Source organism: Muscardinus avellanarius (genome assembly GCF_963383645.1).
Source record: "Muscardinus avellanarius genome assembly, chromosome: 4".
Taxonomy (NCBI): domain Eukaryota; kingdom Metazoa; phylum Chordata; class Mammalia; order Rodentia; family Gliridae; genus Muscardinus; species Muscardinus avellanarius.
The window spans coordinates 125679628-125697684 of record NC_137789.1 but is presented as its reverse complement, the minus strand read 5'-3'; the positions used below and the strand labels follow the sequence as shown (position 1 = coordinate 125697684).

The window sequence follows — 18057 nt, the reverse complement described above, 5'->3', positions numbered from 1 at the left end:
CTTAGTAAGACCCTGTTTCGAAAAATAAATAAAGGACTGGGGATATAACTGTGTTTCTGAGTTAAATCTCCAGTGTTGCCAAAACATAAAAAAAATTAAAACTTTCTTGCTTAATTTTTTAAGATGGGGACAAAAATTATCTCCTTTCATAGAGTTGTGAAGCAACTTTAAATATTTGATAAATGTATTAATATTAAGTAATCTGAGAGAAGAAAGAGGGCAGAGCTTATTTAGTGGGAGTGGGCTCCTTTTTACAGAACAAACTCATAATGTCTGTCACGATATTTAAGGAAAAAGAGTTAATAATGAGATGCATTAAATATAGATGATCTAATACTTCCTGATGTGTTTGCTTCTTGAAAGCAAGCAAACAAAAAGATGTTTTCCCTTGTTCCTACACTGGGAAACAAACTTATGAAAAGGACTTAACAGGTAAGTTGCTACTTGTGACTTTGTGATTGAATGATAAATGTGGCCTACTTTTCTCTACCCATGAGTTCCATTGAATTTCACTGCAAATGTTTCAGTTTCTTTGTTCTTTCTGTTCTGTTTCTTGCTGGGTTTTAGGTTAATCAGTTATTTAGGCATCATTTAGTACTTGTAAAACACAAAGGATGAGTGGAATGCAGAAAATATAAATTGATGAGGCATGAATAGAATTAATTATAATGAGAAAATAGGTCTCTTAAACACTTAAATTTGTTCAACTAAGAAGACTGCAAATTCTACCATCCCTTTCATATATCGTGTATCTTCATCTGTTGAGCAGCAGTGAGCCCTGTTGCGTTAGCATTGGTGAACTTCTAGGTGTTTATGTCTGGGTTCCAGTACTGTGATGTGGCATCACAGAAGTCTTTTCGAGTTCTCCCTGAAATCATAGTAGATACCGTGGTAAAGGGGCTTTATTGTGCATTCTGTCATTTAGTGCTGAAAACAACTATAAGAAAGAATTGTTGCCAGGTGTGGTGGCACATGCCTGTAATCCCAGTACTTGAGAGGCTGAGACAGGAGGATTGCAGGTTCAAGGCCAGCCTCAGCAACTTAGCAAGGCCTTCAGCATCTTAGTGAGACTTTGTTTCAAAATAAAAAATAAAATAAAGCAGAAGGTCTAGCTCAAAGGTAGATTGCCCTTGGTTTCAATCCCCAGTACCACATACACACATATACAAAAAAAGGACCTGTTATCCCCATTTTATGGATGAACATTAACAAGGCTTAGAAACTTGTTCAGATTTTAGTTTCAAAGTGTGTGCATCTATGTATCTATGTCTCTATCTATCTATTGGTATTGGGGATTGAACTATATCTACCCAGCCCTATTTTTTTTCTTTGAGACAGGGTCTGACTAGGTTGCAAGAGGGCCTCACTAAATAGCCTAGGTGGGCCAAAAACCTGCAATCCTCCAAAAACTTCAGCCTCCCAAGTACTGGGATTACAAGCATGTGCCACCATGCCCAGCTTCATGCTTTTAAAAAGTAGGCCATGGGCCTGGCATGGTGGAGTAGGCCTGTAATTCCAGTACTCAGGAGGCTGATAGGAAGATGACAGGTTTGAAGCTAGCCTCAGCCACTCAGTGAGGCTTGCATCAACTTTGTGAGACCCTCTTTCTAAATAAAAAATAAAATAGGCCTGTGGGTATAGCTCAGAGGTAAAATCCCTCTGGGTTCAATCCTCAGCACCACAAAAATAGATGAAAAAATTAATTAATTAAATAAGTGGCCATCGACAGCTTCTTTAACCCCCAATCAGAAACCTGCAAAGCCTACTTTCTGCAAAGTGGGGAGGCTTATTTATTGCCTTTGGCTATCCATCCAGTCCTTTCCTTCAATTTATTGCTCAAGTTTACTGAGCAGAAACACAAATGAAGGCTTAACTTAAAGAATCAACCTGGTGGCTCTCAGCCAATCAAAAAAATTATCTGCAACATTTATTACTTTTAAAATTGTGATTAAATGGCTTTGAGCCAGAGCCTAGGAACTGGTATTTTATTTAACCAGCACTACATGTGATTTTGACAATCTAACTGACTTAAGGATCATTCAATTTAGATACATGAATCTCCCCTCCCAATAGGCAGTCATCTAGTCTCTGATACCCTTTTGTGACAGGAACTCATCACCACCTTGCCAGGAAGGTCATTTCACCAGTCGTTTGATGTGGTGCTGTGTCTATGGCAGTTTTCATTAGCTACCCCATATGGATTGGATCAACTTCTCTGTATAGATTTTTATACTCCTTAGGTATTGGTTTGAGCTTTGCTAAATATCATGGATGTGTAAAATGGGTATGTTGTTGCCTGCCTTGAAAGGTTATATCAAGAATTAAGTGAAGCTGGGTGTGATGGTGCACACCTGTAATCCCAGTACTTAGGAGGCCTGAGACGGAAGATGTCGGTTGCAAAGACAGCCTCAGCAAGTAGTGAGACTCTCGCTGACCTATCCAGGGTTTCAGGGTAAAAATAAAAAATAGGGCTGAGGGTGTAGCTTGGAAGTAGAATGCCCCTGAGTTCCATCCCCAGTACCACCAAAAAGAGTTAAGTGAAAAAAAATAGTCCTGGCTGGAAAGATAATCACATGCCATCAAACAGCTTTGTCTTACAGTCTCCTGACCTCATATCTGAATGTTCGGATATGATAGAAGGCACCTAGGTGTCCATTTGGGGATTGTCTGTGCCAGAAACAGGTGGTCATTTTGTCTCCTCATCAGCATACTTCTTCACTTCTAGCTTTTTCCATGGACAAAGAATATGATACTGTTTGTGGGGACAGATAAGCCTGCTTCTCTGGAAATTCAGCTTTACTTAGTTTCCACTGATAACACACACTCAAAGCAAAACAAATGATCTGCAGGAAGATGTTAAAGGGAAAAGACCTTCTCGGATTATATAGAAACCACAATGGAGAACCAAAGAAAATATGCCATGTGTCTTTCCTATCTCAGGGTAGTGGTAAGGTAACTGAGGAGTGTGTCGGAGTGCAAGGTTGGAGAAACTGTTCAAGATGCTGAAAATAATCTCTTGTCACTTCAGCTTGATTTGGCTTGGCTTTCAAGATGCATGCTTTTCATGCTTTTTTTTTTTTTTTTAAAGCAAGTGAGGTTTGTTTCGTGGAATCACTTTCGGCAGTGGGCTGTGCTTCCCTTTAGGCGCCAACAACCAAGAACTTGTAGGTGATGCTCTCCCTGTGGGGTGGAGTGAAATATGGTGGAACAGTTGGTATTTTTCTTTATTTAGCTTGCATTAGCGCTCTATTTTCAAATTTTTTTATTCTAACATCATAAAAACTCTACTTTGAGTTAAAGTTTTTTATTTCAGTGCTTTTCAGAAGGTGTATTTTGTACCTTTGGATGGGTTTTTATTTTTAAAAGGTGTATCTAATGTGTTGAACTTACTGGTCATAAATATTAAAGATATCCATTAAAATACATTGATATTACAGTCAACTTTTGGTTTTTCAGGAAAGCAATTCTGTTTCTGGACTGAGTTGTTGGTTTTTTTTTTTGTGTGTGTGTGTGGGGGGGGGTACTGGGGTTCCTGGAAACCTTTCTACCTCCGGGCTACACTCCCAGACCTATTTTTTATATATTTTTTTGGAAACAAGGTCTCTTAAGCCAGCGAGGCTGGCTTCGAACCAGTGCGATCTTCCTGTCTCCGCCTCCCAAGCACAGGGATTATAAGCGTGCACCACCACACCCGGCCTTGGACTGAGTTTTTAACTGTGGTCTTCTTCTGGGGATGGGGATCTCTATTTATTTGATGAGAGAGGAAAAGGGTAGATGGTAGAGGGCAAAGCCCTCTGATTTTCACATCCCTCTTCCTTTTGAATTTATATTTTTAGTTCATTTCAGAGAAAGTCATTCTGTGTAGTAGTGGGGCATTTAATTATAGAATATTAGGGGAAATAATGCAATTTAATTAATTATGGAAACTTGTATTAAACTTAATGGTGCCAAGTCATTATTCTCAAAATGAAAAGAATGTATGTTGTTAGAAATATCTATAACTTCCACCCGTGTCATTAGTCCATAGCAGAAGCAAATAATATAATTTTAATTTTATGAAGTAATTTTCTATATTGTCTTGTTCTATGTTTTTGTTTTTAGGACCGGAGTAGGCCCTATGACACTTTTAACTTGCACTCCTTGGAGAACTCTTTAATGGATATGATAAGGACTGATCATGAGCCTCTGAAAGGTAAACACTACCCTCCCAGTGGCCCACCAATGAGTTTCGCTGATATAATGTGGAGGAATCATTTTGCAGGTTAGGAATATTCATATGTCCATTCCTTGCTTGGTGTTTTAAGCAAAAATCAGCTTTTTGATAATTGTGATTTTTTTGTTTTTATTTGATTTTTGTTTGTTTTTATTTTGCTTCTGTAAAGCATTGTGGAATGTATTTAAAGTTGATTTTCTTTTTTTTAAGCTTGATTTCGGCTACCTATAATAATCAAGATTGATTGCTTTATCAATAATGTCTAGAAGAAGCATGCATTGGGTAGCTGAGGTCAAGGTTATAGCATGAGACCAGAGGCTACATTTTTCTGGACTTTGTGCATTTGGAATTCTCGCCTGAATCTGGATCTTCATTTAAGTCCAGGTGTACTGCAAGGAAGTATGAGATTTAGTAAATCAATATCCATAAGACTACCTAAGAAAACTTTATATAAAAGGGTTCCTTTTTATTAAAGAATAGTCACTTTCGTAGTATAGGAAGTATCACAGCACAGAGAGCAGCCAGTGACCCTTTGCATAGTTTGAAGCTAAGCCAGAAGGAAAATGTCTTAAATGTGTAATTGGGTTTCAAATTAAATATAAGGCAGAAAGTCTCAAAGTCAACAATAGTAGGTCTTATTTTTAGAGCCCATATAAACTTAGGGTAGATATTGATGTTGCATTCATAATTACAGACTGTACTTTTTATGCATTATGATATTTTAAACACTGTAATGAAAATTACCTGTGGAAATATCCACTCTACTTGGGTTAGGACCTAAATATCTAAAAACTATGTAGAGTTTGCCACAGGATTACACATCTTGTATGAACCTTTGTCTTCTGGAATTATGGGGAATTTGATTCCCTCTGGTTCTCTCTCTGCCCTTATATAGGGTGTGACTGACTTAGCACATCCGACACTCATTTCCTTAGAACATACCAGAAATCCATTTCATCGTTTTCTTGTTACACTCAGGATTTTCTGCTGCTTTTCTCATTTTCCAGTGAAAAGTAGTAGTTATAATAAGCTTTGAAGAAAATAAAAGATTTTGAGAAAAGCTAGATTTTAAGGCTTTTAGATGCAGAAAAAAACCCTTAATTTATTCACTGTTATATTTAGTCACTGTTACCACATCTTTCTTCAGTTAAAGATTAGGTGCATGGCAATTTAAAGCACAGTTCACTTAGAAGTGAGAATGATGCTTTAAGAAACCAAGAATACTCACAGTCTGTTTTGTGTTTTTAGAATCTTCTGAGGCTACATTTGTCTTCCTTCTCTACCATGAATAGCTATAAGCTCTTCCTAATTATTCTAAAATATTCATTTCCTGTTTTTATGCATATCATTTTTTTAATCTTGGTCTGTATTCTTTTTCTTCTTGCATTAAAAGAATAAAAAAGGATCATAGATTAGGGTATATAAAATAATTTTTCAGAATTGTGTGTCTATTAGCTAAGCAGAAGCTATTATGCCCATTGAGTGTAGCACCAGCATAGTGTAAGGGACCCATAGTGAGGGTCCCTCTTTACACTATTCTATTTGTGACGACCTTTTTATTACATAGATTTCTTGTTTTATTTTTTGGTACTGGTGATTGAACCCAGGGCACTTTTACCTCCGAGCTACATCTCCAGCCCTTTTTAAAATTTTGAAACAGAGTCTTGTTAAATTGCTTAGGCTGGCCTTAGGTTTCTTTACTAGCAACTAGGAGACTTCGTCTATAAAAGCCTGCTGTATGTACTATTTGTTAATGTCCTAACGAGTTGAAAGGCACATAGTGTATACTTTTGTTATAGCCTTAGTATGGCTGTAACTTCCCAATTCATCCTGCTACCCACAGTCATTTCCTATGATGACTTCTTCCCTGTGGTCAGTGATATCATTGTGTCATGATCCAATGGTCAAGGGGTTTGAGCTTCCTGTTACCCTTTTATAGCAGGGAAGCTTTTAGGCCTGCTTTATAACATCATGTGTTTGATCCCTATTATTTCTTCTAACATAATAATGACACCTGCATGTTAAAGACAATATTTGAAGTAATTTTTAGGTTTAAAAAGTGGCAAAAATTGGTTGGGTGTGGTGGTGCACGCTTGTAATCCCAGGACTTGGGAGGCTGAGACAGAAGGATCACAGGTTTGTGGCCAGCCTCAGCAACTTATTGAGGCTCTTCACATCTCAGTTAGACCGTTTCAAAATAAAGAATAAAAAATAGGGCTGGGGTGTAGCTCAGAGGTAGAATACCCTGGGTTCGGAGGTAGAATACCCTGGGTTTAATCATCAGTACCCCCTAAAAGAAAAGAAAAGAAAGGAAGAGGATCCAGACACACTTCCTTTTGTTCCATCTATTGTCCCTCCTGCCATCAGTGTACCCTGCCTATAACCCAGCTCACTATCTTCTCATTCCACTTGAATACAGAAACACTTTCGAGGGTGTCAAAACTCAAGTAGTATAGAATAATTATTTTTGGTAATGGAGATTGAACCCAGGGACTTACACATTCTAGGCAAGTGTTCTACCACTGAACTGCATCTCCAAGTCTTTCATAACATTTTGTTTTGAGGTAGAGTCTTGCGAAGTTGCCTAGGCTAGACTCGCACTTGTGATCCTCCTGTTTCAGCTTCCCCAGGAGGTGGAATTACAAGCACAGGCCACCATGCCTGTGGGTTTTTTTTTTTTTTTTTTTTGGTATTTTTTTCTTCATTTTTTCTTCTAGTGCTCAATTTTCTTTTCTAAAGCATAAACATTCTCTAGCCCTTCTTGTTTGTTTGTTTTTGTAGTTAGAGGCAGAACCCAGAGGTACTCTACTGCTGAGCTATATCTCCAGCTCTTAAAAAAATTTTTTTTTCTTGAGCTGAGTGCGGTGGTGGAACATATCTATAATCTCAGTACATAGAAGGCTGAGACAGGAGGATTGAAGGTTCAAGGACAACTTCAGCAACTTAGTAAAACCCTTAGCAACCTAGTGAGACTCTATTTCAAGATAAAAATACAGCCAGAGATGATGATGCATGCCTGTAATACCAGTACATGGAGGGCTGAGACAGGAGAATTGTAGGTTCTAGGAAAGCATCAGCAAGTATTGAGATTCTCAGCAACCTAGAGAGACCTTTCTTCAAAAAATAAAAATAAAATAGAGCTGGGGTTTAGTTCAGAGGTAGAATGCCCCTGGATTCAATCCCCAGCACCACAAACAACAAAAAAATTAAAAATTAAATAATACAAAAGGCTGAGAGTTTAGCTTGGAAGTAGATTTCCCCTGGGCTCAATACCTAGAGCCCCCAAAAAAGAAAAAAAAATTTATTTGTTTATTTTGTTGTTGTTTCTTTGAGACAGGGTCTTGCTAAAGCTTTTAGGTTGGCTTTGAACTTGGAATCCTCCTGCCTCAGTCTCTTATGTGGCTGGGATTATAGATGTACACCATGCCTAACAGAAAAAACAAAACAAAACAAAAACACATTTTCACTGATTGTAAAAAATTTAAATAATACATAAAATGGCAGTACAGGGGATTGAACACAGAGGCATTCTACTTCTGAGCTAATACCATCAGCCTTGTTTTTTATTCTTTATTTTGAAACAAGGTCTCACTAAGTTGTAGAGGGCCTCACTAAGTAGCTGAGGCTGTCGGTGAGCCACGATCCTCCTGTCTTAAACTCCCAAGTATTAGGATTATAAGTGTGTGCCACCATGCCTGGCTCAAAAGTTTTTTCTTTTATAAACATCCTTCCAGATATTTTATATTTTATATGTAGGAGATGAAATGTCAATCCAACTTTCCTGACTTATTGTCAGTCACACCAGGGTTTGAATTCTTGATCTGCCTCTGGTTGTCTATTCAACTGGATAAAATAGCCTCTTCAAAGCCTCAGCATTCTCATTGTTAAAATACTTTATAGAGTAGATCTGGAAATCAAATATAGTCCCTGGCACTAGAACCTGCTCAAACATTATTATTCCCCTCACCCCCGGAGATGGTCATAATATGCCTGTTACCTGGCTTCTGTAATAAATAAATCTTCACTGATATAATGTTTACTTCTTACCAACCAGACTGCAACTAATCCAGAGCATTCTATACTCCTGGCTCTTTTTTTTTTTTTTTTGGTGGTACTGGGGTTCCTGGAAACCATTCTACCTCCAGGCTATACTCCAGACACCTATTTTTTATACTTTTATTTGGAAACAGGGTCTCTTAAGCCAGCAAGACTGGCTTCGAACTTGCGTGATCTTCCTGTCTCCGCCTCCCAAGCACGGGGATTACAAGCGTGTGCCACCACGCCCGGCCCACTCCTGGCTCTTTTTTAAAAAATACATTTTTTGCCGGGCGTGGTGGCGCATGCTTGTAATCCCCGCGCTTGGGAGGCAGAGACAGGCGGATCGCGCAGGTTCGAAGCCAGCCTCGCGCGCTGGCTTAGGAGACCCTGTTTCCAAATAAAAATATAAAAATAGGTCTGGGAGTGTAGCCCAGAAGTAGAAGGGCTTCCAGGAACCCCAGTACCACCAAAAAAAAAAAAAAAAAAAAAAAACATTTTTTGAAGCAAGGTCTCATCAGATTTCTGAGAGTCTTGCCACATTGCTGAAGCTGTCCTGTAACCTGCAGTACTCTTGTCTCAGCCTCCAGAGTACTGAGATTATAGATGTGTGCTGCCACTCCCAGCTGAGCTGAGCTGTCTTTACAGAACATTAAAGAATGCCTTCTGCAGACTGGGTCTATAGCTCAGTGCTAGAGTACTTGCCTAAGCCTGTGTGAGGTCACGGGTTTGATCCCCAGCATCAGAAAAAAAGGGGGGAAATGCCTTCTGGAGCACTGATTACACTGATACAGAACCCTTATTTAAATAAAACTGGGCTATTTTTTTTCCTTTTAAAAATCTCAAACTAGAGTTCTTGACTCTAACAAAATAACATAATTTTCTGCTGTACAAATCTTTTATGTATACTTCCTTTTGTTGGAGAGCATGCCTCAAAGAGATGAGAAGGGAGAGTTTTGAGGGAGATGTGAACTTAAGAAAACTGGTAATTCTCTACTTAGTATAGAAATCCTTGGATTAGCAGAGGGAGGAGCGAGGCCTTTGTTGATCTCTGCTGTTATTTGTAGTAAATTGAATGGAAATCCAACTCTCCTCATAAGTGTGATGATGAAGTACATTTCTGGTGTTGGAAGAAATAGGATAAAAATTCAGGGAAAAGGCCTGGGAATGTAGTTCAGTGGTAGAGCACTTGCCTAGCATGCATAAGGACCTAGGTTCAGTGCATTGCAACAACAACAACAAAACAACAACAACAAAAATAATAATAATAAAAAGAGTAAAAGATTCATTCCTATAACCTTCTGTAGCTGCCTCCTAAGCACCTGTGGTCAGTAGGTTTGATTAATATACTGTTCCTACTTTACAATAATAAGGACATACCAACTAAAGTGGAGTGGCTGAGTAGGTGACATTGAAAAGCAAAATCTCATCCTCTGGCTGGGGAAGTAAAATATAGCAGCCATCTAACAAAAAATAAAAACAGGGAAGCATTACTTCTTTTTCATCCTGTGCAGTCTCCCTCTAAAACAGAATCAGAAGCCAGGCGTAGTGGTACATTCCTGTAATCCCAGTATTGGGAAGCGTAGAGAGGGGGATTGCAGGTTCAAGGACAGTTTCAACAACTTAGTGAGACTCTCATCAACCTAGTGAGACCTTGTTTCAGAATAAAATGTGAAATAGGGCTGGGGGTGTAGCTTGGAGATAGAACACCCATGGGTTCAATCCCTAGTACCACACAAAATAAAACAAAACACAAAAAAACAGAATTGTTCTGGCTGACTAGTGGTAGTGCCTGATGAAGCATTTTTATGTATTTTGAGTTTTCTTTTCCTTTATCATTCATAGGATGTAAAAAATGAAAGGAGCAGATGTCAGTTGAGAATGAATGTTGCAGGGCATGCATTTCAAAGGTATACTAAAAGAGAGGAAAAAATAGCTTACATTCTCATAGTGGTATTTACCCCATTTAAATTGACAGAAGTTTGGAAGGGATGAACACTACTCTATTATAGAAGCATTTTTTATTCATCACAATTTAAATTTAGCATTACAGAGGCTTTCATAAAAATTGTCTGCCTTTTATGGAATTTTGAGGTTCTCTTGTTTTAGAAAAATACTTTTTCATTACATTTTGTTTACTTGCTGTTCCAGAAAAATATACTTTCTCTTTACATCTCCTTAGCTTGAATCATAGTTCAGTTTTGGTTTTGTGTTATTTCCATTTAGCCCATATCAATTCATCTTGTATAAGGCTAGCAGATTCTATGGGCCAGATAGCTCAGTGGTAGAGCTCTGTCTAATTCATTTGATCCCTAAACACACACACACACACATGCATTCAAGCATGCATGCACGCATTCACATGCACACACAGAGAGTTAGCAGTTTGTATAAACTTTTAAGGGACTGGTTCTAAGTCAGTAAGAAGTAACTGTTCTTAATCTGTACATTTTGCCCAGGGTATTGCCTGGGCTCAAGTAAACCTTCTTCCTCGGCCTCCCAAGTAGCTGGAACTGTAAGTGGGCCACAATGCCTCATGCCTGGCTTTAAATAGAACATTTTAATCATCTGACAGTACTGGGAATTGAACCTGGGGGTATTCTACCCCCAAAGTTATATTTTATTTTTATGATGCTAGGGATTGAACTCAGGAGCATTCTATCTCCAAATTATATTCCTAGCTCTATTTTATTTTTATTTTGAAACAGAATTTTGCTAAGTATCTGAGAGTCTGACTACTTGCTGAGGCAGTCCTTGAACCTGCGATCCTCCTGTCTTAGCCTCCCGAGTACTGACATTACAAGCATACGGCACCACACCAGCCTCAATCACCTGACAGTTCAGAAAGGGGGGAGAGACTATGCCTGGAAATGCTGATGTCATTGTTCTGAAATATAATGTTAAGTGACAAAACAGAGCCATGCATGGTGATGTTGGGAGGATGGGGTGGGATAATTAGTTAAGCCCATGAATTTGAGACCAGGCTGGGCAACATAGACCCTGTCTCAAAAAAAATAATAACTTGCTGAAGATTATCAGTAACTGATATGTGAAGAAAGTAGGAATTGACCTCAGGTCTAAGCTCATTGTTTTGTTTATTAGTCATATGGAACATTTTTAGAATATCATAGTACCAAAATTTTATATACTTGAAAGGGATTAAAAAACATTTTACTGTATATATCATATCATATGGATATGCTTTTAATGAAATGTATCTCCAAATTTATAGAGAAAATTGGTAGGAAATAAAATCCAGTATAATACACATTTTACCTTCTAACTATGGAACACAGCACCAAACTCTGAGATTTTAAGTAAAGGTGATTACAGGAAGGTACAGAAGGTACTGCAGTTGTTCCCTATCTATATTGCAGAGGTGAATGTGTTATCATAATTAGTGTGGATTTAATAATTATAAATTTAAAATGAATTTTATACTTGTGAATTTAAAATTCCAGTTATTTTGGATACATCAAAGTATGGGTTTAGTTGGACTCTGAAACTTTGAATAACAATGAGTTTTATAACTAGATTTTTTTTTTCAGTACTGGGGATGGAATCCGGGGGCATTCTACATCCGAGCTATACCCCCAGCCCCAGTTTTTATGTTTTATTTTGAGACAGTGTCTCACTGAGTTGCAAAGGGCCTCACTAAGTAGCTGAGGCTGCCCTCGAACCATGATCCTCCTGTCTCAGCCTCCCAAATGCTGGGATTACAAGTGTGCACCACCATGCCTGGCTTTAGATTTTAAAATATAAATGTGAAATGAGCTTATGGAATTGTGATTTTTAATCAGAATACCCATAGGTAACCCAATTCCCTAACCTTTCCCCCCATCCCCTCTAACCTGTATTTATCAGGTCCTGTGCCAGCGGACAGAGTGGGACAGTCTCAGATTTCCACAGCATAATTTAACTCAGTAAAATCAAGTATGCCTTCCAGTTTTTGAAACCTTATATTTTACACTATACTTAAAAGATAGCTAGCTGACAAGAACAATTTAAAAATAGCAGACCATGGACAGGTGACAAAATGTCACATTGGCAGCACCAGACTGCATTAACAAAAATCACCAGATGTCACACACTCGGTTCTATTTTCACAGCTGATTAAACAGCAGTATTTGTTGGCCAAAAGGAAGAAAAAAAGAAATGGCCTCATCTGATTTGGAGTCAGTTTTTCTTTTGCTGTTACATATTTTCTCTCTCCTTCAAAATAACTAACACTGTAAAAACTAACACACACACACACACACACACACACACACACTAATAAAGAAGTTGTGAGATTATTCCAGTTTTAGAAAAGAAAGCTTCATATATACACTGGAAGAGTATAAATCCAAATGATACCTATTTATCTTTGGTGATCTTATTTTCTTCATTTTCCATGTTGTTTATTTTTCTCCAGTGCAACTATATTGCATTTTATAACTAAACAGCAATTTTATAGCATTAAAACCATAAGTGATTTTATTTATTTATTTAATAGTTATTTATTGCAGTGTGGCGGTGTGAACCCAGGGCTTTATATACATTAAGTAAGTGTTCTACCACTGATCTACACTCCCAGCCCATAAGTGATTTTATTGAAACAAACAGAAACAACAAAATACATCTAATTGGAAGAAAAAATATAGTGTTTAGATAATTGGTTCTATGGGTTTGGCCTGGACCCAGAGTTTCTTACCAAATACTGTGCTGTTAACTTCTACCCAAAGATCTGTTAAAGTAAAACAGAATTAGGGAGAATACCAGAAAAGGTAAAAGGTGCTATGCTTTTCAGCACTCAGTGATGCCTTCCATCTGTAAAAATACTGCCTAAGGCTCTTGTTTTCCTTCTTAAGAAAGACTGAATTGGGGGTATCAGTACAGAATAGAGGATGATAATTAGAAAACAATCCAGCTTCCTTTGTTTCATCTTTCCAAGCTGAAAAGTTGTACCACCTCATGCAAAGAGTCAAAAACTATCCAAGGTCTGAAGGGCTAAAGGGGTATACCTTTAAATTTGGGGATACATGTACTTCCAGAAACATACAAAAACTGTTATTTGATATAGTGTCAATAATGACATAATTTTTTCCTGAAAACATATACAAAGGAAATGGAAGAAAGTGAATGAGGATCAACTAAATTGGGACGTACTTGATTTTCTTGATAACCCTTTATTATTCTAGTAATATTAGGGGACATAGCTCTTTTCTGTGTGTGGGGGGTGCTGGGTATTGAACCCAGGGGTGCTCTAACTATGAGCTACACCTCCAGCCCTGTTTTATTTATTTATTTTGAAATGGTCTCAATAAGCTCTGATCCTCCCGTCTTAGCCTCGCAAGTACTGGGATTACAGGTATGCACTACTCTACCCAGCTCAGCTTCTCGGCGTTTTAGGAACCACATCCTCATCTAAATCAGGTGCAGCTTTCATGACTGTTAGTATTTGGTAGTGAGGAATCTTGTAAGGTCTTGATGATCTGGACATAGTGAAGGAGAGAACATTGAAAAACTAACTGAAACCAGCATATGAATTCTCTGTACTAAATCAAAGCGTTGTCTGGTGATAATTGTCTCTATAATAGTTTCTGATCAAAGTGATGAGAGGAAATAACACTCATTGCAGATTTATGAACTACAATTTCCAGAGAGCCTAAAATGCTGGGAATTTGAAAAACATAATAAGGTGTTAGAGATGGTGGTGTAAGCCTGTAATCCCAGTACTGAGTACATTTAGGCATGTGGGTCACCGGTTTGAGGCCAACCTTGGCAACTTTGTAAGACCCTGGCTCAAAACAAAAATTAAAGCAAAATGAAAAGAACTGGAGATATAGCTCAGTGTTAGAATGCTGCTGGGTTCCACCCCAGTACTGCAAAACAAACTTGAAAAAACAAACAAAAATAGATAATAAGGAATATAGAGCAATTACATAGATAGACACACATTAACAGTCTCTTCAAAAAAATAGGCCCTTTTTGAAACTACTGATATTAGTTTCTATTAAATATGAAAAGGTAAGCTGGGCATGGTGGCTCACGCTTGTACTCCCAGTATTTGGGAAGCTGAGACAACAGGATCATAGGTTTGCAGCCAGCCTCAGCTACTTAGTGAGGCCCTGTTTCAAAATAAAGAATAAAAAATGGGGCTGGGAGTGTAGATTGGAGGTAGAATGACCCGGGTTCCATCTCCGGTGCTACAATAATAATAATATATATTATAAATCTAGCAAAATATTCTACACAAAACTAGAAACAGATGTATTATTTTGCTCTAATAAAGTTTAAAATAATAAAAATAATTTTGATTGAAATTACAATGATGCTTAATGTTATACTAGAGCAATTTCATTAGAATGACAATTTTTCCATTTTTTTTTTATGATAGTACTGGGAATTGAACCCAGGGGCCTTCTACCTCCCCAGCCCTATTTTACTTTTTTATTTGGAAACAGAGTCTCACTAAGTTACTGAGGGCTTAAGTCACTGAGGCTAGCTGTGAACCGGTGGTCCTCCTGTCTGAGACTCAAGTACTATGATTATGGGCTTGTGCCACCTCATTTTACCATTCTTAAACACACACATATATCAGTAGAAGTGACACACTTTTGAGGGTTTGGATTTTTTTTTTTTTTTTTGCTGGGGTTGGGATTGAACCCAGGGTCTTGCCTGAATTAGGCAAATGTTCTACCATTGAGCTACATTACTCTTAATATGAAGTGACCTTTTGCAAATTATCATGACATATGAGGGTCTTTAAGAAATTAGAGAGCCAAGCATGGTGGCACACACCTGTAATCCTAGTATTTGAGAGGCAGGAGGATTGCAGGTTCTCGACCAGGCTCAGCTACTTAGTGAGTCCTTGTTTCAAACTAAAAAAAAAAAAAAAAAATCAAATAGATCTGGGAGTAAATTTAGAGGTGGAATGTCCCTGGAGAGAAGGAGAGGGAGAGAGAGGAAGAAAGAGGAGGAAGAAGAGGAAGAGAGAGGAGAGGGAAAGAAAGAGAGAGAAAAGAAGTTAGAATGGCTTTGTTTAGGCATTTGTCTAGGAATTTACAATTCTCTCTTTTACTTGAGGCAACCACTCTCTTTCATCTACTGTGATGCTTTTCTTTTGGACCAGAAGTGCTTGATGATGCTGTTTGATTCTAGTCCCCAATAGTAGAGTTTTATACCAAATGATGACAGGCCCTTTTGGAGTTTTGTATAAAACTATATTTATTGTATCACTTTATCTCCAGTTTTCTCTGTTCCACCTACCTCAAAACGCTTGACACTTAAACACTACTTGTGAAATTAACATTTTTTTCTGAAAATTTCATAACCCTTGACCTAATTGGACATGAACACCTTGCAGAGCCAGTTGTGGGGGTGCAGCTACTTGGCAGGCTGAAGTAGGAGGATGGCAAGTTCAAGGCCAGCCTGGGCAACTTACTGAGATTGTGTCTCAGAAATAAAATATCTTTACACACTAGTTACTGTTTTACTAATTATTTCATTGAAGAAATTAGTCGAGAAATCCTATAAGTAAGTTTTCCCTATATTTTCTCATTTTTTCTTTTGATACATCTGCTTCTTTGTCTCAGCTGACTACTGAAAAATCCTATCAAATGTCCACATCTTTTACTCTTACCCCCGAGGCCATTAGTAAAAATCATCTGATTCCAGCTTGTCCTCTTATAGACCAGGGGCTGCTAAACTTTGGGAAAGGCTAAAGAGTAAGTATTTTAGGTTTTACAGGCAACATGACCTCTGTCACATATAAGTTTTTGTTTTTTGTTTGATTTTGCAACCTTTTAAGAATGTAAAAATGATTTTTAGCTCAGAGGCATAAAAAACCAGGAAGCTGGCTGGTGTGAGTACAAGTTTTCAACTCTTCTTACAGACATAAGAATAAAGGTCTGGACGTTAGCATTATGCTCAAGTTCACAAAACTATAGTCAGGTAGGAACAGCATAGGAATTCACACCTCCTTTCCACACACAATACTTTACATAAATATTACCTACCATCTTTCTTCCAGTGACCATTCTGATAATTATGTTGCATTTGAGCCATAATGAAACCTGTATCTTTTTATTTTCTCTGAGCTTGAAGTTTATATACTTCTTTAGTTTGTTTTTTGCCACTTTAATTTGAAAGTCAATGTGAATGGTTGTTTAAAGAAAATGCTTAGTCCAGAGAATTGGCATGTTTAAATTGAAACAGAGATGTATAAATTTTAAACTATGACAGTAGAAGCTTCTTTTTTGTTTTGTATTTTGTTTGCGTTGAGACTTTTAAGATTTGTGTATGTTTTATGACTTGATTTAAAAACTTGTGACTGCTTTGTTTTTTGATAGCATTGTTATAGACTAATCTATTTTAGCTTTTTGTAATGCTTATGCTTTTCAATGTATTTTAAAATGATTGCACTGAGCATTTTTTTTCTTTGTGCTTAAAACAAAATTATTTTATTTTGTAGGACGCATGGGAATAAATTTTCACCATCCAGGAACAGATAATATTATGGCACTTAACAGTAAGTTCTCATAAGAAATATTCTATAAAATTAGCGGTCATCTTTGCAGCATGTGGTTTGTACTTTTCTTAATTAACAGTTAGTTACATTTCAGCCTTTCACTGAATGTAGTACTGGCCATTATTCTATACTAATGGTTCTCGGCATATGGCCCCTGGATGAGCAACAGCAGTGTTCATTGGGAACTTGATTAAATTGCAGAATCTCAGGCCCTCCTACAGACCGGCCCAATCAGAAACTTTAAGGATGGGGCCCAGAAATCTGTATATTAACAAGTCCCATTCATGACTTGAAAATTGTTGTTCTATGTCCAGGTTAGCATAGTACAGCCCTGCAAGCCAAATCTAGCTTAATGCCTCTTTTTGTGAATAAATAAAGTCTTGTTAAAACATAGCCACACCCACTTATTTGTGGATACTATATGGCTCCTCTTGTGCTGCAAAGGCAGAGCCCACAAAGCCTAAACTATCTACTGTCTGCCCCTTTATTGATAATGTTTTTCAACTCCTTCTCTGTACCATCAGAGCAGGTGGTGGAGGAAGAGTAGTGTAGAGAATGTGAGTCAATCAATCAACTAATTGATACACAACTCATAGTTTTCTTATTGTGGTAAGTATCTAACAGATATGTCAAGCCAAACATCCAGGGGTTTCTTATTAGTGAAATTTGCATGGAACAGGTGTCAGCATCTGTACTGCTTAGAAATGGTTTTGCCAGTATAATTGTTGGGTTAAGTTCTACAGCAACAAAAGTTATTAACCAGAAAGTCACCGGATTAATTAACACTAGAGGGAATACCCAGAGAGCATCAAGCCTCCTTCTTAGTGTCCACAGGTCACATAGCTTTGCGGAGCCAGGTGTGGTGGTGCACACCTATAATCCCAGTACTTAGGAGGCTGAGACAGGAGGACAGCCTCAGCAAGTATGGAGACTCTCATCAACCTAGTAAGACCCTGTTCAGAATAAAAATAAAATAGGGATGAGGGTGTAGATCTGAGGTGGAATGCCCCTGGGTTCAATCCTTAGACACACACACACACACACACACACACACACACACACACACACACACCTTTGCAGAATAGTCTCTGGATGGAAATGATTGTCAGAAGTACCTATATGAGCCACCGAATCTCTCAGGATTGAAATGTTCTCCTCTCTCAAGTGAGTGACATCAGTTTGCCCCATCTCATTCTCCCAGATATTGAAGCTGACTGCTACACATGGGAGAAATACTGGGTAAATCTAGGGTTGTGTACAATATTATCCCTCTTCCTTTTGATTGAGTAAAGATGTT

The 18057-nt window shown here is 37.9% G+C and overlaps 1 protein-coding gene across 6 annotated transcripts in view; it reads left to right on the top strand.

Moving 5' to 3' along the window:
• The window catches only part of CPEB3 (cytoplasmic polyadenylation element binding protein 3), a gene marked incomplete at both ends in the record, with an annotated part of 160223 nt that overhangs the window by 37645 nt on the left and 104521 nt on the right, over nucleotides 1–18057 (top strand). For 4 of the 6 annotated variants that reach the window (XM_080694083.1, XM_080694082.1, XM_080694084.1 and 1 more), the window contains 2 exons: nucleotides 4102–4261; nucleotides 16704–16760. In XM_080694083.1, coding sequence (XP_080550209.1) covers nucleotides 4102–4261; nucleotides 16704–16760 — 217 coding nt within the window. The remainder of the gene's footprint in view (nucleotides 1–4101; nucleotides 4262–16703; nucleotides 16761–18057) is intronic. The other 2 variants (XM_080694087.1, XM_080694086.1) reach the window with 1 other exon arrangement.